The 20,229-nt window shown below is 42.7% G+C and overlaps 1 protein-coding gene across 1 annotated transcript in view; it reads left to right on the forward strand.

The window, feature by feature from the left end:
- Positions 1–1,588: 1,588 nt before the first annotated feature.
- The window catches only part of C8B (complement C8 beta chain), a 51,263-nt gene continuing 32,622 nt past the window's right edge, over positions 1,589–20,229 (forward strand). The window contains exons 1-4 of the mRNA XM_033917031.1: positions 1,589–1,703; positions 4,622–4,778; positions 8,212–8,353; positions 9,892–10,033. Of these exons, the coding sequence (XP_033772922.1) occupies positions 1,621–1,703; positions 4,622–4,778; positions 8,212–8,353; positions 9,892–10,033 (524 nt within the window). The 5' untranslated portion in view covers positions 1,589–1,620. The remainder of the gene's footprint in view (positions 1,704–4,621; positions 4,779–8,211; positions 8,354–9,891; positions 10,034–20,229) is intronic.

A 20,229-nucleotide genomic window follows, 5' to 3' on the forward strand; every position in this document is an offset into this window, starting at 1 on the left:
CTGTGCGCATAATCTTAGTTGCCCAGTGAGCTTGTTCCAGTATGACATTCCAGCAATAGAAAACATTTGAAGCTGAGTTGCCACATTGTCAGCTGTCAGTGCTACCCGTTTCATTTCCCCCTCAGAACACAATGCTTGGGGAGGTTTATAAACCTCCCAGAGAAACTGAAACCAAGATGGTACAGTTTGATATACTAATTTGATGTACCAATGACAACACTTTGAATTGAATTCTTTGCTCAGGTAGCCAGTGCAAACTTTTCAATGTGGGGGTTATAGGTGCTGCCCTCGTCACCCCACTAATCATCCTAGCTACAGAATTCACGAGCACCTGCACAACCTTCAATTTCGTTTTAGGCAGGCCCAAAGTTTCAAGTTTATTTACTATTTCATTACCATCCAATCAGCCTTCTAGGCGGTGTACAATGTCATAAAAACATGTATTGACTAAAAAACATATTTAAAATCACAGCACATTATTAAAAACAATAATAGTTATTAAAAACAAACAGGGACAAAAGGAAAAGGGGCAAGAACAAGGGCAAAACCAAACAGGGACAAAAGGGCAAAAACAAACAGGGACAAAAGGAAAAAGGGCAAGAACTACAATGATCAAGTAGAAAGAAAAACATATAGGGGAAAAAACAAAAGGAAGGGTGGCAAAAAATAAAAAAAAAACAACTATGTAGCCCTGAAAAGGACATTTAGGTCTCAAAAGCGTCAAGGAAAAGAAATGTTTTTAGCTTCGTCTTAAAATGGTGAAGAATTGATTCTTCCCATAAGTGGGCCGGAATATTATTCCAAAGAGATGGAGCGCTGGCAGAGAAAATGGTAGACCTCATTGTGTTGATATACTTCGGAGACGGAATAGACAGATTTTTAGCAGACGATCTTAGAGTCTTAGAAGGACTATAGGGGATAAGAAGATTATTAATAAATTTGGGTTGGCTATTTTGTCTAGTTTTAAAAGTTAGCAAAATAATTTTGTAAGTGATTCTGTGTTCTACAGGCAACCAATGAGCTTCATGAAGGAGCGGAGTGACATGGTCTAACTTCTTTGCATGAAATATAATCTTTACTGCAGTGTTCTATATAATCTGAAGCCTTCTGATTTCTTTCTTAGTTATGCCCTTGTAAAGAGCAAAAACAAGGACTCATTATTCAAAACCAGTTGAGTGCTTCTACTGTTTCGTTAGCAATGTATGAAGTTCCCAGGAAGGATAAAGCCCTGCGAGGAATACAGGACCCAGGGCACAGAAGAAGAAAAAAAACCTTCTAGTAATGTAATGGTAATATATATTCCTGGGCATATTTCAACTGCTGATACGCTGAGATCTCTCAAAACCTGCCTGCCATTTCACTAGTTTAATGAACTGAACTTCTCATTATGTTAGAACAGTTTCAGTGGTTCCAAAGTGCAGCTTCCACAAGGGGGCTAACGCACCGAGGCCTTAGGTTAGTCCAATTTGTTTACCGTGGGAGGGAAATCTCTGGTTTGATATTTGAGTAAACTGTGCTTGTAAAGCAAATAGGAAGCAGTTGCAAACCTCATTGTGGCTTCTGTTTATGCACCGGGGATAGATTTATTTTTTTTTTTATAATTATGTGAACACCGTTAGAATGAAAAAATTGAGTACATATCTCTCAGTAAAAATGTTGCTGTTCTATCTTATGTTAGTGTTTTTAAATGTTCATCCTACCAGGTAAGTGTAACTGCTAAAACTAGGGGAGAAAAGAATTATTTTTTTGTCAGTCTTATGGTGTAAAATGCTAGATGATTGAACACTGGATGCATTTTTTTATTACACCGAGATAGACAAAATGGACGTTTCTGGTGGATTCTGTGCTTGTGGCTGTGTCGTTTTGAAGACTAGGACATATTTGTGATCATATGTTCAAGAATCCTGTCTGAATGAGGATGGGGAGGAGTTGTCTTGGTTTTTGAATACAAAATACGAGAGTGTGATGAAAAGTTCTCAGACTAACCATTTTCCAATTTTAAATGAAAGAAAAATATGGGGCTTATAGCTTTTTGTGGAGTAAAGAGTAGGTATATTTTGCACTATACTAAATTTAGAGCAGATTTTGTTGGCCTTTATGGAGTCACAGTGTAATTTAACATGTCTGCATTAATATGTTTTGAGCTAGCAAATGCCCTGCAAAATATTTATGGTGGGCCCAGCATTTGCACCTCCCCCACTCGCATCTTAACATGTGCTCCTCTCTCTCCTTCCTTTTCTTCTTCTCTTCCCTTGTCCACTCTCTCACTTCCTGGAATGCGCTCCCGAGAGAGGTGGTGGAGAGGAAAATGGTGACTGAGTTCAAAGAAGCGTGGGATGAACACAGAGGATCTAGAATCAGAAAATAATATTAAAAATTGAACTAAGGCCAGTACTGGGCAGACTTGCACGGTCTGTGTCTGTATATGGCCGTTTGGTGGAGGATGGGCTGGGGAGGGCTTCAATGGCTGGGAGAGTGTAGATGGGTTGGAGTAGGTTTTAACAGAGATTTCGGCAGTTGGAACCCAAGCACAGTACCGGGTAGAGCTTTGGATTCTTGCCCAGAAATAGCTAAGAAGAAAAAAATAAAAAAAAAATTTAAATTGAATCAGGTTGGGCAGACTGGTCGGGTCTTTATCTGCCGTCATCTACTATGTTACTATCATATTTTCTTTTACATTTCCCCTTCTCCTCTCTCTCTCTTTGTTTCCTTCCTTCCCTAACGCTCTCTCTCCTTTCCCTTCTCCGACCTAGACTCTCTCTCACACACTCTCCCAGTACCTTCACCCAACAGGCTTTCATTCACCCTCTCTCTTCCAACCCCTCCTGCAAGGCACTTTCTCTCTCTTTATCCCCAAGGTTCTCACCCTCTCTCTCTCTTCCTTCCCTGTCCCTCTCTAGTGCTATCTCTCTGTCTCCTCCTCCAAGATCCCGGCTTCAAAACCTCACCCCCGCGCCGTCCCTCCCCACCTTCCTCCAATCCGCTAACCTCCTTACCGCGGGAAAAATCCCCTTTCCAATCTCCTTACCTATCACTCACCTACACTCCATCCATCCCCCTCCCCACTGCCTGCTTGGCTCCACGGGCTACATTTTATGAACTTTCTGCCTGCGTCTTGGCAGCTCTCCCTCTGATGTCACTTCCTAAGCATGGGACCCGGAAGTGACATTGACGCGGGCAGCAAGTTTGTGATACTGCTTGCACCGGGAAAATTAAAGAGGTGCGAGGGAAGGGGTGGCGTGGGGGTTGGGAATGAGCCTGGGTTGGAGAGGAGGATGGGTGTTGGCACCCCCACCATGACGGCGCCCGGGGCAGACTGCCCTTCCCCCTACTACATCACTGACCTACACATAAAGAAGTGTGAGGCACACCCCCAACACAGCCATGCCCCTCCCAAGTCCACGTCCCCTTGCAATTGCACACTGTGGATTTTCTAACTGCTAATTAATACCAATCACCACCAATTAGCAGCTAATTATTAACTCCCCCCCTTTTTATAATGCTGCATTAGGCATTTTTATCGTCAGCCGCAGCAGCATTAGCTCTGACGCTCATAGGAATTCTTTGAACATCAGAGCTAGTACTGCCGCGGCCAACGATAAAAAAGCCTAGCACGGCTTCGTAAAAGGGGGAGGGGCTAAATTAAGTTACACTGGTAACTGACACTGTGCCATAACTTGTGTGTGCAACTTTGCACACTAAGCATAGAAATGTGCATACAGGTTGATAAAATTAGAGTTCTGTATGACGTTTAAATGATTAAAACATTATTACAAAGAAAACAAAGCTAAAATCACAGAATAAGTGCAGGTTGGCACCAGTATCCTCTTGTTAACATATTATAGCATTTTTTCATGGAACGATTGTAATATTTCCTTGCCTTCTAGAGCACTTCACTGCGGTTACTGTTTGAATGCATCCCTCGTAGACCTAAAAACTTATGTGCATGTGTTATTTGATGGTTGGTCTATTGTTAATTACAGCTAAATGGCGGAATTCCCTTCACATCTGTTTTGCAATTAAAAGTCTCTGTAGAGAGCAGAACTACAGTCACGGTTCCCCAAAATTCAAATCCATGTTATTCTTTAAGAAAAGGTAATTATGATTTGTGTAGGCTTTTTCGAAGCAGCTTGTAAATACTTAATAATATCCATTTTCAGGATTGCTGCCAAATGAGACTCCATTGTTTTATGACCTTGTCAAACACAATGGCTATTTAGATAGTCAAATCCATGATCAGGTTTTATTGAGATAATTGTATTTAGATTCTGAGGATTTGTACAGTACCCAAATAATAATAGGTTAAATTTACATTGCTTATCTAACCAAAAGATTCAAATACATAGCTCTGTTATAACACCCTAGAAATTTGGTCGCTTGGTTGATTCCATTTTTTTTCCTAGACAATTGAAGGTAAAAATGCATGGACATAATTAAATCATTCCTAAACAGTTTGGGCTACTTAAGTCCTTTTTCAATTAGGAATTTTACTCCATTCTGTGCTTATAGTTACATTTTTATGAGTTAAAAAAAAAAAAGCCTTAAATATAGGACTCGCATTGTGTTCATGGCATTTTTTGAGCTTAGAAGTATTAAATTTTTCTAGTTGTTTGAAATTTAGTAGTGAAACTGGACTCATCCATCAGCTGGATTCAACTATTGATCATGCGTCTAAGAAGAGAGGGGCACGGTCTGTGTGGAGCCCACCTCAGCCCCTGGACTGTGTTCTCTCCAGCTGGTCACCGTGGAGTAGCTGTGACCCTTGCCAGAAAAAAAGAGTGAGTTCCAGCAAATTATAGACACGATGCAGTAATATCTCCTGTACATACTTCAATGCACATTTGGCTGGCTATATGGGAATCTTCTTTGTTGGTTGGAAAACATTTGGTCAGACCCCTACTTTTTGTTTTGTTTGTTTTTTGATTCTGCATAGGGGTTTCCCTTTTGCCATTTTGGGTTTCTTCTCATTGTTCTTTTTAATAGTGGACCATAATTTCTTTCATCGGTTTTGAAGCAAAATCTTACGTGCTAGCAGTGGTGTACCAAAGGCAGGGAGGGGAGGGGGACAGACCACCCCAGTTGCACGCCCTAGGGGGTTGCACAGCCGGCCGGGTCCGGAACCTCCCACCCTACTCTTTAGCAGGACCTGCACCTCAGCGCAGCTGCTGTACTTATTCTGGAGCAGAGTCGGCAGCTGCGCTGAAGTGCAGAAAGGTCCCGCGATGACTACGGCTGCCAGCTGTGCTCTGGAAGAAGTACACAGCTGCAGTCATCGTGGGACCTTGCCGCAACTCCCTGCATCTGCCGGTCCACCTCCCCCTCCCCCCACACACACACACTTACTTCTTCTGGAGTAGAGCAGGAAGATGCAGTCATCATGGGACCTTGCTGGTTTGAAGGGAGAGAGAAAGGAGCATAGAAGGGTGATGGAGGGAGAGAAAAGGGATCAGGGTGGTATGGAAGGGTGGTGGAGGGAGAGAAAGGGGGAAGATGCTTATGGAATTGGTGTCCAGGGAAAGGGGGGAGAGAGACATAAGGGGGATGGAATTGAGTTGTAGGGAAAGAAAGGGGGCAGATGCTGTTGGAAGGGAAAGGAGAGACTGAAATGCAGACCATGGGGTGTGGGAGAGGGAAGGGAAGAACAGGAGACAGATGCCAGACCATTGAAGGAGGGAAGGGAATAAGATGGACGCTAGACCAATGGGGTGAAGGGAGAGATAGAAGGGGGAGGCATACAGTTTTTGGAAGAGGCATAGAAAGAAATAAGATGCCATATATAAGAGGCAGAGAGAGGGTAGATAGTGGATGAAAGGAAGAGAGTGACAAGAAGATGAGGAAAGCAGAAACCAGAGAAGACAAGGTAGAAAAAAATTTTATTTATTTATTTTTTTGCTTTAGGGGAAATACATCGCTGTTTCTGTGGTGTTGCATTGTATGCAGAGTCCAGCTTCTTGGTGGTTCAATTTAACCTTTGTCTACATATTTCTATTTTATCCCTCCTTTCACAAAATTGTAGAGCATTTTTTAGCTCCGACCGTGGTGGTAACAGCTCTAATGCTCAGAATTCTATGAGAGTCTGAGCTGTTATCACCATGGATAAAACCTACACTACAGTTTTGTAAAAGGAGGAGGGGTTATTTTATGATTTAATATTCCTTACAAGGCGAAGGTGTTTTCTGTGTTCTGTGTGTTCGAAAGACATGGTTTAATGACATGGTTCGAAAGACATGACTGTGTAGGATTAATCTATACTAGTCTGGCTTGTTTAGTTTTGCAATGGGTGTATTGATGTACTGCAGTATGTAAGATGCTGCCTTTTCCTAGGTACACTCTTGTGCGATGTGTGGATTGTTATTAAAAATCATGTTTTTCATACAGATGGGGGAGGGGGGTCTCAAAAAAACGATGGGCCCCGGGTGTCACATATGCTAGGTACGCCACTGCGTGCTAGACAGCTCTTTTGCTGACATTTAAAACCGGAATCAATTAACTTTTGTCTGCGTGTAGCAGAAGAAGGGAGAAATGAAAGAGGGGAGTTGAAATAAATTAATGAAATGCCTATAAATAGACAAGGACCAGGTACCCTCCAGTTGCCTAACTGTGGGCACACTGGACATGATTCTATATAGTCTGCCTAAAAATTCAGCACCGAGTAATAAGCGCAATTCTATTAAAGTATGGAATCGCAGTTAGTGCCACCTAATCAAGCTTCGGCCTCCTAACTTTAGGGGCGCTCAATTTATGCCAAGGTTATCTTCACCTAAATACCTGAGCCTAAGGTGCCTAATGCATAGGCGTTGGAAGGGGGGAGGCCACAGCAGCCATGGCCTCCTGCCAAATTTTCGGTCACCGATTGTTACCCTCCCTCCCATCTCCTGGTGTTATGATGTTAAATCTTCAGGCAGCCGCCGTGCAGCGTCAAACACTGGGCCTTCCCCAGAACCCTTCATTCTACTTCCCGGGTCAGGCCTCCTTGTTGGCCCTGTGTGGCAGCTGCCCAAAGATTTAAAACTCTAGCGCCGGGAGGAAATCAGTGGAGAACTCAGGAGCTGCCGAGAGATCACAGAAACATAGAGAAAGATGGCAGAAAAGGGCCTTCGGCCCAACAAGTCTGCCCACTCGAAGAACCCTCCCCCCTAAGCACTTCCTCGAAATGAACCCACATGTTTATCCCATTTTTTCTTAAAATCGAGCACGTTGCTGGCCTCAGCTACCTGAAGTGGAAGATCATTCCAACAATCAACCACCCTTTCGGTGAAGAAATACTTCCCGATGTCACCATGAAATCTCCCACCCTTGATTTTTAACGGATGCGTTAGGGCGGAGCTCCTGGGCCCCCCCCCCCCAAACAAAGCAGCATTCCGCTGCCTATGTAATGGCGCCTAATTCACAAAGAGGCACCAAACTCAAAAACAATCCCCATGATCCATCCCTAACCACGCCCACTTTTAGGTAGGTACTTTGGACTAGTAGGCATTTACTTCATATAGAATTGCGTCTTTTGAGTTAGGTGCCGAACTTTCAATTAAGTCAAATTAAAGGTAATTATGAGTTAATTTTCAATTATAGGTGCCAATGAAGCCTATTAATTACAATAAGTTAGGTTCCCCGATGTAGGTGCCCGACTTTAGGGATACTATATAAAATTTGCCAGATTGTTATACAACTGTTCCCAGAGAGTATTATTTTATGGTCACCTCCACGATTCTTTACTACTACTTCAGTTTAAAAACAGTTTATTGATTTATTTTTTTTTAATTTCTTTATTCATTTTTAAACTTTCAACAAGTAATTCATTATACAATCATATACACTGTAATAATACTTATTAATCATACATTCAATGAAATCAAACTATAACTTCAGCCTCCCTTCTGCCAATATAATCATATAATTTTATAAATATAAAATCATCCCACCCTCCCCCCTTATACTTCAATAAACAAAAGGAGAGAAATAAATAATTAATGAATCAATTATAATCATTCCTTACAATAATTTCTTAATGGCTCCCAGACCTCCATAAACTTTTTATAACTTCCTCGTTGGATAGCTAATATTTCCTCCATTTTAAAAATATGGCACGATGAATTCCACCCAAAACTATAACTTAATCTATCGTAATGTTTCCTCTCTATTCCGATGATTCCTTTTGAGGCTGAATGTAAGGTTCGGTTTTCACGATCTGTTGTTGTCTTTCTGTCCCTTTAGTACAGGTATGTTAAAATAGAGCAACCGTCCCAGTTTACCGGTGAGCCGTGTAAATTCTTAGACAAGGAAGCAGAATCATGCGCTACAAACAGTCCATGCAGACCTGCAAAGAGGTGCGAAGGATTTCTGTGCAGAATAACAGGTACCCGAGTGATTTCATTTTCTCATGCAGTTCTTGCTGTTCCAAAGTCATTTATTTCTTGTTTAATCCATGACCATTCTTAGTGCTATCCTTGCTTGTTCAGTTTCATGCCGTCGGCACAGTGAACGCCATCTCTGGTTTTATACCAGACTAGTCTTTAAGCCCGTTATATTAACGGGTGCTAGAGTAGATGTCTGTATGGCCGGGTTTGGTTTTTTTTTTTAATTTGTCTCTCTCTCTCTCCCTGGACGCTGTCTGTCTGTCATTCTTTGTGTCTGTGTCTCTCCCAGGTCCCCTGTCTGTGCGTCTTTCTTTCTGTCTGTCTCCCTGGCCCTCCTGCTTGCCAAAGCAGCCCCCTTTTCCTCTCCCCCTGTTGTACAATGCCTGCCTGCTTTGTGGCCCCCCTTCTGTTCCTCCCCCCCCAAATTGCTGTCTGCCCTCAGCACACCCCTCCCCCCAAAGCAGCCCCCTTTCCCTCTCCTCCTGGCCCCCGGTTGTGCCATGCCTGCTTGCTCCATGGCCCCCTTCTGTCCCCCCCCCCATGATTGCTGTCTGCCCCCAGCACAACTCTCCCCCCAAAGTAGCCCCCTTTCCCCCTGTTGTGCAATGCCTGCCTGCTCCATAGCCCCCATCTATTACTCCCCCCCCATGATTGCTGTGTGCCCCCAGCACAACCATCCCCCAAAGCAGCCCCCTTTTTCTCTCCCCCTGTTGTGCAATGCCTGCCTTCTTCGTGGCCCCCCGTCTGTTCCTCCCCCCGATTGCTGTCTGGCCCCAGCACACCCCTCCCCTCAAAGCAGCCCTCTTTCCTACCTGCTCCATAGCCCTTCTTTTTCGCTTCCCCTCCCGTTCTTCCCCTCCCTTCATCCATCCATCCATGGTTGCTGCCGCTCCTGCCGCTCCTGTTCAAAGCGGCCTGCTTAGGTTCACGGCCAGCTGTAGTGAACCTCGCAGGCCGCTCTCCATATGATAGCATGTTCCCTCTGATGCGGTCGCGTCAGAGGGAGCGTGCTCCTTGTGGAGAATGGCCTGCGAGGTTCACTACAGCCGGCCGCGAACCTCAGCAGGTCGCTTCAAACAGGAGCGGCAGCGATTGGTGCAGGAAGGGGGACCCGTGGATGTGTTCCCTAACGGACACTGCCGCCTCCAGCGTTGCTCCACACCCCCTTCATCTTGCCCTCTGGTGCGCCAAGCCGGCACATGTGCTTAAGCCGCCGGCCACGGACAGACACAGCACTTGTCAGGTCCCCACATCTTCTTAAGTGCGCATGCGCGCTTAAGAGGATTATTATTATAGATAACTTTATTGATCAAGCAAGTAATGTTGCAACAGTGCAAAAGATAAGACAAAGACTTTGAAAGGGAACAGGTTTGACCAAATCGGTTTAAACCAGAAACCACCTTCCCAATACCCCCCAAAAGGGTGGGGGGGCATTGAGAGGAGAGAAGGAACCCAAATCATTTAACACATTACTAAATATCTAAACATTTTAACACATTACTACGAGATCTAAAACCCGTCTCATTTTTCCTCTCAGGAAGATGCATTCTGCAGAAACTGGTTTGCAATGGAGATGATGACTGTGGGGACCAATCAGATGAAGAAAACTGCAGAAGAGTCTATCGGGCATGCACCCATCTGACAGAGGAGTACTGGGGGATAGAACACTTGGCGAGCGGGTAAGTGTTCTTTGCAAAGGAGATGTTTATAGAGATTTACACTCCAGAAGTCAGATGTCCGAAAGGGGGTTTTCCCTATGTCGTTCCTACTAAAGCACAAAATAGAACAGGGGAAACAAAACCACAAGTTCAGAAACACAAAACAGGAGTGGAATTGTCCCAATCAGAATGGTGAGCACCAAAAAAAGTGTCCTTCAACTCATCTGATACATACAAGTGCCTTTATTCATCCAAAATCTCGTGTATACATCCAATGACTCAACGACCCGACATGCACCTGATTCGGACCAACCGGCCTGCCTCAGGAGTCTTATGAGTCTTCGGCGGGTGTCTTAGAAATACAAAGATGCAAACACCCTCTACATGCGGCTCATTCAAATACGTGAAACGCGGATCATCACAACGGATGTGCTGCAACTGAAAAAAGTTTGCATCTTTGTATTTGAGTTGAAGGACATTTTTTTGGTGCTCACCATTCTGATTGGGACAATTCCACTCCTGTTTTACAATCAGGTACTCAAGCATTTTTCCCTGTCTGTCCCAGTGGGCTCACAATCTATGTAATATACCTGGGGCGATGGCGGACTGAGTGACTTGCCCAGGGTCACAAGGAGTAGTGTGGGATTTGAACTCACAACATCGAGATGCTGAGGCTGTAACTCTAACCACTAGGCCACTCCTTTTGAGGATATGTCCGGGGGGGGGGGGGTCTGGACAGCTTTCCAAAACCAGGCACTTTCTCCGGGTTATGAAAAGGTTCTGACTTTGGAACGGCATCTGCAAATGCACAGACATAACGAGATTACATCACATGCGCGGTGCGGATGCCGTCCTGACGCACGAACAGGTTAAGGGGGTGGGGCTGGGGATGAAATGGGGCGGGACATGGGCAGAACATGGGCAGGCTTGGGGCATGGCCATGGGTCTGGATTTTCCTTTAGGAAAATCTGGTAACCCTATGCCCATGCGTAACTGCAAATGTTCCATTATCATATGAAGCTATAATATGTGAAACGATACTACATGTGAAACCCACTTTAGATAAATATAAGAGCCATCTTTTTATGATCATGACGGGCATAGCCATGCAATTAATCACGAGTAATTGGAAAAACCATGACAGATTAAGTTACACTTTTTGGTGGGTGAATGTATGCACTACATACAAATATGAAAGAATTAACGCAGAATGTAGTAGTGTATTTAATAAAGTTTGGAGCCCACTGACTACACTTCTCCCTCCGTATTCGCTGTGATAGGGGATAAACAGAACCGCAAATACAGAAAAACCGCAAATAACTTTTTCATATGTTATTTGCGGTTTTCTATTAAAAACCATCGTGAATATGGTGAAACCACGAATAACATGGTGGGAGACCTGGCCTGTTCCTGAAAGAGAGGCAAAACACAGTGAAGAAAGTGCTGGGAATTGGCGATTTTCTCTGTAAACGCTTGGAATCAGCGATTTCTCTTTGCAAGCTGATGTAATTTGGGAGGAGGAGCCAGCAAGCTAAAAACCGTGAATAATCGAAACCGTGAGTGCTAAAACCCTGAATACGGACGGAGAAGTGTAAATTTATGGAGGTATGATAATATTTCTTTTATTCATCTCCTATACACATCCATGGGGGGAGGGTGGGAAGGGAGGGAAATAAATAAATATTGATGGTGACTTTTAGGTAGCTTTATGAATTATTTAAATCATATATTATGTTAATTTGTATTATTTAATATATGAAATTTGAAAATCTTGAATGATATATAAATTGCCTGTATAGTGCATTGTATATAATACCTACTGTTCTTTATTTGTTTGGCACTGTTTTAGTTTAAAAATCAATAAAGATTTATTTAAAAAAAAAAAAAAATAGCTGCCAATTAACACTAATTATTGATTGTTGATGCCTCATTCGCTAATTAATTTGCATGTGGATCTGTGATTGGTTCCCAAATTTGTGTGGCCAATGTTGGGTGACCTATATAGAATCCAGGGGTATTTAAGTTAAGCGGATATTTACAGAATAGCTTTTAGGTGCAATTTTGCCATTTACACACATAAGTACAGACATACGCACTTACATGCCCATGTACACGATAGCACCTCTGGTTATAAAATGATGCTATGCGGGCACCAGCTCTGTATATTGCCAGCACTAAATATCCTGCCCCTAGATAGGATGCAATTTTATCTCCTGTGAATCTAGATGGGCAATTCCCCTCCCCCATCCCCCCTTATGCATACGCCATTTAGATAGCATTGCATTTCAGGGATCAGTCCACAGAGCAGCCAGACATAGGGCTCTTTGAAGAATGTGTTTGCTCTTACTCTTACTTCTGGAACTTGATAAACAGCTCCTGAGACCGTGATCAGCCACACGTGGAAGAAGGGAGCATCAGAGGTCTTGAAACCCATTTCTAAAGTACAAAAAAACAAAAAAAAAAATGACATGACCTGCAGAAATGAGGTGAGCGGTCTGCGGGGAAGAATCCATAGTGCCCTGCACATTCCTTGCCTGCTGATCCGCGACACAGTAGCAAACCTCGGAGAACGCTTCGCCTTCATCCCTACAAGCTGATTTATAAGAGGTCGCAATGGGAAGAACCTGGTGTGCTCAGAGCACACTGGGGCAGTTAGACAATAGGATAAAACAGAGATGGGCATGAGAAGTCGGCTGGAAAACCTCATTCTACCTCTTCAGCCTGGGGGAGAGTAAATAGAGCAATTGACGGAGATAAGAGTCATAAATCTGATCATTACTCAACCACCAGAAAGAAAAGCTGTTTGTTTTCTTTTTTCCTTCCCCCCCCCACCAAAGATTATGACCATTATTTTAGAAGTATATCCATATGAAAAATAGCAGCATTTACATATTCATAGAAATATCTCCCAAATTCTTAAAAAGCACTAAAACTTGTATGCACTCAATTTGGGCATATCAAGTTTATTTGAAATTTGATGAATCGCTTATACATAAAATACTAAGCAATGTACATTAAAATCCAAATTTGAATATACGATAAAATACAAAATAATGATAACAAATAAAATACTAAGCGAATTACTATAAAATCCAAATTTGAACGTATATTAAGATACAAGGTAATAATAATAATAATAAATTTAAAAAAAAAGGGGGTTTGACCTACAGACCAACAGACTCAACTGGAGGGAAGGGAAGAGGGATTCAGGTTACAATATTAATCATTTTAAAAAGAGAGAAACACGAAGGGAGAAAACATAAGGAGGGGTAGGTTTTTTGTTTTTTTTAAATTTAATTTAATTTAATTAATTAACAAGCCAATTAGAACTAATAATTGGGATCTTAAGCAATTATTGGCACTACACTTCTCCCTCCATATTTGCGGGGGTTAGGGGCAAAGCCGGCCTGCGAATATATTAAAAAAAAAATCGCAAAGAACTTTTTGCTTTCATATTCGCAGGGTTTGGGGGTGTAGCCCTTGCGAATGCTGTGAATTCGTGAATAATAAACCTTCCTTTCTCTCAGTGCCCCAGCAAAACACATACTTCCCCCGACACTGTTGTTTGCCCGACCACACCAAAGCAAAGCGCTAAACTTTTCTCTCGGCGTCCCAGCGAAACACACACTTCTCTGACGCTGGCGTTTGCCCGACCACACTGATAAAAAAAAAAACAAAACACTGATTTTTCTCTCAGCACTCCAGGATGGTGTCGCTCGGGGGTGGAGTCAGTGAGATGAAAACTGCGAATAATGGAAATCGTGAGTGCTGAACCCACGAACATGGAGGGAGACCTATAACTGAATTTAATTCATATGTTTGTGTGTACATTTAGGTGCAAAATCCATCCCTAAATTTATGTGTGGGTGAGAACCTGGGGACCTGGGCTCAATCTCCACTGGTGCTCTTTGTGACCTTGTTCAAGTCACTTAACCCTCCATTGTTCCAGGTACATCCCGGGAGGGAGGGGAGAACGGGAAGGAGGGAGGGGAGAAAGGGAAGGGGGTGATAAGGGGGAACTATGATTTGTCATATAAAATGTTTGGAGGAATGATAGTATTTTATAGATTATATGGATTAGAATTTTAAAATATGTGAAATCATTTGTAAGGATTATATAAATGTATTTTTACTTTATTCCTTCAATAAAAATGTTTGAACATAAATTTTACATGTGAGTCCAGAAAGGGAATGCAGAAATGAGAGGGTCATAAGCAATGTTCCCTCTAAGGATTGATGAGGTGTGTGCAAAAAAAAATATGCATGAGCGACAAGTTACATACTCCACAAATTTATGAGCAGGCGCACATGTGCACTCCTATCTGCGTGTTCTGTGAGGTGTAGGTCCGTGGCCGCAGGAGTGCGCATGCGCGAATCCCCAGCTTTACTGGTATGTTCATGCTGTTCTTCGGTCTGCCCTGCTCCTTGCCTTGCCTTAGTGTATTTTTAAGCCGAAAGACGTGGCAGCGGCTCCTCTCACGATCCCCACCTGCGTTGGAAGTCCGATGCAGTCGGGGATCTTGAGAGGTGCCGCCACTGCATCTTTCAACTTAAAATACACTAAGGCGAGCAGGGCAGACCGAAGCTTCAAAAAACATTTCAGGGGCGGTGCGGAGCGGCGGATGGAAAAAAACAAGGCTCCAAGGAGGACGCGCAAGCACGGCGTCGCCCAAGGAGAACGACGAGCGCTGGACTTGTGCTGCTTCTGTCCCCTTTCGCGGTGCCGCTGCCGCCGCTTCCTCTCACCTCCGCCCGCGCTCGATTCCAGTCGCGCCCACTGCGTATTTTAGTGAGCGACACGAGAAAAATTATGAGCGACGCCAATGAAATTAGTGAGTGATCGCTCATGTGCTCAGCTTAGAGGGAACATTGGTCATGAGTGGATAGGGGCATTCTTCCAAGGTACGCCCATAGTTATAGAATAAGGGGGAGATCCACACTTAATTTAGGAGCAAGAATTTGCACCACATTTCCTTCGGTGTAAATGACTGCACTCAAAGTTAGGCGCAGTTCCTGCACTAAGCACTGTTTTATAGATGGCGTGTTACTTTTGAGTGCCATTTATAGAATAGCGCTGAATGGGGCGGTTTTTGGAGCCAATTTTTTTAGACACCATATATAGAATCTGGTCCTATTATGAGGGCAGGGAAAAAAAATTCCATGTCGGGTTTTGCACCAGCTCAAATGCCCACCTAGATTTAAAATGCATGTTTCAGCTGGAGTAGAGAATAACACGGGGATGGATACCCATGGATAACTCTGGGGCAGGGGCAGGAACGGGCACTACACTTCTCCCTCCATATTTGTGAGGGTTAGGGGCAAAGCCAGCCTGTGAATATAAAAAAAATCACAAAGAACTTTTTGCTTTCATATTCGCAGGGTTCAGGGGTGTAGCCTTTATGAATACCGTGAATTCGTGAATAATAAACCTTCCCTTCTCTTGGCACCCCAGCAAAACACACACTTCCCCGATGCTGTCGTTTGCCCAACCACACTGAAGCAAAGCGCTAAACTTTTCTCTCGGTGTCCCAGCAAAACACACGCTTTTTTGAAGCTGGTGTTTACCTAACTACACTGATTAAAAAAGCACTGAATTTTCTCTCAGCACTCCAAGATGATGCCAGGGGAGGGAGGGAGGGAGAACCTGGGTGCAGAACCTGACAGAGAAATATTTTGGCTATGTATATATCTGGTAACCACAAGAGAGTGTCAAACTGTGTCCCCATGAGGACGATCAATGGGGTACGCAGCCAGAGGGTGAGCAAACTAATTTAAACTCACATTTGCTTTTTCCACTCAGAGAAAGCCAGCTCTATTTGGTAGTCTCAATTGACAGGTGATTCTACCAATCATCAACCTCCAGCCTCCCCTACTATTGACAGTTAAACTGTCAATAGTAAAACCGTCTCGTGAATCTTCTTTGCCGTTGAGAGTTTGAATAAATTATATACTGACACACATTTGACTCAAATACTTGCAAATATCAAAATTAAACTAATTAAAATAGTAAACAGATTATCAATAAAAACCGATGTCCATTTCCTCCATTTCCCATGAGAGTATTTACCATTCTTAAGTCATTGGCTCTACTTGCAAGTCAATGTAATTCCGTAACTTTGCTGGATCATCGTATTGTAAACTCACATTTGCTTCAAATTGAAAAACCCCGGGAGGTAACACCTGATTCCTTATGGGATTTTGTATAAACCCCCAGCTACAGCAGCTGGAAAGGAAACTTAAGGGCCAAGAAAATGAGATACAGAATTTGAAGATTGAAGTAGAGGGCTCTAAAACCTCTTTACAGACTATTCACCAAGAGTTAAAGACCTCCAAGCAAATTAGTGAAGCACTAATCAAGGACAATACATATTTAAGAAGGAAAGTGGAGGCATTAGAGAACTTTTCCCGAAATAACAATCTTAGACTGATTAATTTCCCCACTTACACAGGTTTATTATCTTCCAAATAAGGCAGAAGACCGACAACAAGAAGAACTGGAACACGTTCCAATCAACACATCTAATCTGTTGGAACTATCTGAAAAAGAATTGGTGCCCCTTGCAATCTTACTTCTAACAGTAGCTCTGGCACCAGATAAAAACTGGTTACTGAGACTTTTCTTTAAGAATTAGCAAAAAGAATTCTTAGGTCTTAAAATACAGATGTACGCAGAGAAAGAGACGCGAATTCTTGTTAACGGGTGACTTCAAAACTTTTCAAAAAGAAATCAAAACCCTACTTTTCAAAAAATGTATCCAGATATCTTAACCCAACCCTTCCCCCTCCTCCTAGATAAATTCTCCCCCAAAACCTCCACTTAAATAATCTCTTCCTCTCCAAAACACCAACCAAGTATTCAGATCCCTGAAATGTAACGTAATCTTATTTGTGCTCTAACTGTAATCTATTTGTTATATCACACAGTAACGTACAGTCAATTTAATATCCAATTTGCAAGTTCTTCCAGAATTAATCCAGGTACCTCTCCTCCCTTGTAACCCAAAAAAAACCCCCAAAACTGTTGTAACTTCACTGGAAATGTCCAGTTAACTCTTTTGTAATCCGCCTTGAACTGCAAGGTATAGGCGGAATAGAAGTCCCTAATGTAATGTAATGTTAATGAAACCTGGTGTTGCAGCTCTGGAGGTGAATTTTTACTTACGTCACAAATGCAAATGTGTAATACATTATCGACAGCAAAAATTTGTCTTCTTTGAGCCCTTCCAACTGTCAACGTTTCTGTCAACGTCACGCTTGGAAGAAGATGAGATCTGAGTGCAATGTTAAAGGAATAGGATGCCCTAGTCTCAACTAACTAGCTTGTTACTTTATGTAAATTTTCTCTATTACTCGCTTTGTTACCTACATTGGATCCTTTTTGAGGACTTGAGTTAAAATTTAAGCTCACATTTGATTTCTTCTAGTCTGTAATCTTTATTTTCTTCCTTGCTTCAATTTCCTTTCTGTACAAGTTATGCTTGATTCATAATGAAAATTAATAAATAAATAATTCTGGTTTTGAATTTCAATGATGTTAAATAACATCATTTGGGTCTTATCTGCCTTGATGTGGCAACAAGAGGCTTGTACATTGATCAAACTCGTACCCCCTGCAACGTCCTTCCATCATGGGCCCAGTTGCTCAAGCATCTTACTGTTACTGCAACAGATTCATCCATTGTTGCTGGCATCAAGGAGCATTTCCAGCATTTAATAGACTGTTATATTTTTTGTTCATCCACTACACAGTGCTGGTTCTCTTCTATGCCCATATCTGAAAGACAATCTAATTATTTTCCCAGATGATGTAAAAAAACAGGCTCCCGAATCTTTGGGAAGGTTCTACCAAAACCAGAGTGAAATGGAAGGCTGATAACAATAAATGCCTCTGGGTTTCTTTACTAGCATGCATGGGAGACAGCAGGACACCTTGGCTGGGTGTCACCGGCTGAGCATCCCCGTCACGTATTACACCTAACGGCATCTAAATTGGGCTTACTGTAGGTGTCAAAATTTTAGGACCCTTTATTTATGCCAGGGTTTTCTTGGCCTAAATACTGGTAGCTAAGTTAGACGCCCAAGTCCAATTTAGGCTACTAGATGCAAATTACACCCCGGATCCGCCCTCCCCCCAAATCACCCATTTTCTGGTAGGCGACTTGGACTAGACCAGTGGTCCCCAACCCTGTCCTGGAGGACCACCAGGCCAATCGGGTTTTCAGGCTAGCCCTAATGAATATGCATGAGAGAGATTTGCATATAATGGACATGACAGGCATGCAAATCTGCTCCATGCATATTCATTAGGGCTAGCTTGAAAACCCGATTGGCCTGGTGGTCCTCCAGGACAGGGTTGGGGACCACTGGTCTAGACACCGACCTGAAAGTCCTAGGCATCTACCACCCAATTAATTTTTACCAATTATGAGTTCATTATTGACACCAATTAAGCTTTATAAATAATTAAACCCCCCCTTTTACAAAACCACGCAAGAAGTTTTAAGCGCCAGCCGGCACGCTAAATTCTCTGCACTGCTCTGCTGGTCATAGAGTTCCTATGAGCGTCGGAGCAGCGCAGAGAATTCAGCGCACTAGCCGACGCTAAAACCCTCTTGCACGGTTTTGTAAAAGGGGAGGGGGGAGTAAGTCAGGTGCCTAAATCGTCTAGGCATGCCGATCTAGGCACTTAACTTTCAACATCTTTTATAGAATCTGAGGCCGAGTGTGTCTGTGTGGATCTGCAAAAGGTGATGGCCACTGGGGAGGGCATGAGGGGGACAGGGGCATTCCCTTAAAATGCGTGGATCCGCACCCAACTTGAGTACTGGGGTTTCCACCTGGTTTCAGTTCGTGTAACTCTTTGCATGCAACTTTGGGCGTGGCCTCTGGCGTTAAGTGCCATTCTGTAAAGGGCACCAATCTGGAACACCTGTTATAGGAGACTGATCCAACCTTTTTCTATTGGGGGGCTCCATTTAATATTTTGTAACATTCAGAGGGCCTAAACACACCCCTTCGTATTTTAGAGCATATTTTGTCAAATAGTGGCAAAATATGATGCTCCTCATCCTTCACCCTGCTTCATTCTCCCTCAAGTTACCCCTTCCTAGCCTCTCTCTCTTTCTCACACACACACACACACACATTTAGCCCTCCCCCCAATCTTCTAAGAACACCTCTACTAATTGATTCACATTGGCTACCAATTAGCCATCGAATCACATTCAAAATACTTATCCTAGTTTTCAAAGCCTTAACTTATAAAGAACCACAGTTTATTACACGGATGCTTATTCCATACAACACAGCTAGAACTCTTCGATCATCCTCCAATAATTTATTAACAGTTCCATCTTTAAAAATAATCGGAACCAGAAGTCAGGATATGTTTTCAGTCACAGCACCTCTTCTATGGAACTCCATTCCTCAATTTATTAGAAATGATAAAGACTTTGTCTCTTTTAAAAAATCCTTGAAAACCTATCTTTTTAAAGATGCTTTTAATCTATGATTTTCTTAATCAAAATTTCCTTAAACTTGCTATTTAAAGTCCTATTTCCCTTATGTTATTTTCCTTTATATGTTCCTTAACTCTTGAAAAGAAATTGTAACTTCTCCCTTTTTTCCTCCCTATTCGTGTATTGTCTTTTTTTTTTAGTTTGTCTCTTAATTTATTACTGTATTGCTTGTTATATTTTAAATTTGTATTGTGCATCGCTTAGGAAATTAAATAGGCGATTTATCAAGAATTAATAAAACTTGAAAACTTGAAACTTGAAGAATAACCTTACTGGGTCAGACCAATGGTCCATCAAGTCCAGTAGCCTGTTCTCATGGTAGCTAATCCAGGTCACTAGTAGCTGGCAAAACCCAGAGCGTAGCAACATTCCATTATCTCAGAGTAAGCAAGATTCCGGAACCCCAAATAGTAGCAACATTCCATACAGAATCCCCAAAGAATAGCAAGATTCTGGAATCCCAAAGAGTAACAAAGATTCCGGAACCCCAAACAGTAGCAACATTCCATGCTACCAATCCAGGGCAAGCAGTGGCTTCCCCCATGTCTTTCTCAATTACAGACTATGGACTTTTTCTCCAGGAAATTGTCCAAACCTTTCTTAAATCCAGCTACGATATCCGCTCTTAGCACAACCTCTGGCAATGAGTTCAAGAGCTGAAGTATTCTCTGAGTGAAAAAATATTTCCTCCTGTTGGTT

Source organism: Geotrypetes seraphini, chromosome 12 (assembly GCF_902459505.1).
Source record: "Geotrypetes seraphini chromosome 12, aGeoSer1.1, whole genome shotgun sequence".
Classification (NCBI taxonomy): domain Eukaryota; kingdom Metazoa; phylum Chordata; class Amphibia; order Gymnophiona; family Dermophiidae; genus Geotrypetes; species Geotrypetes seraphini.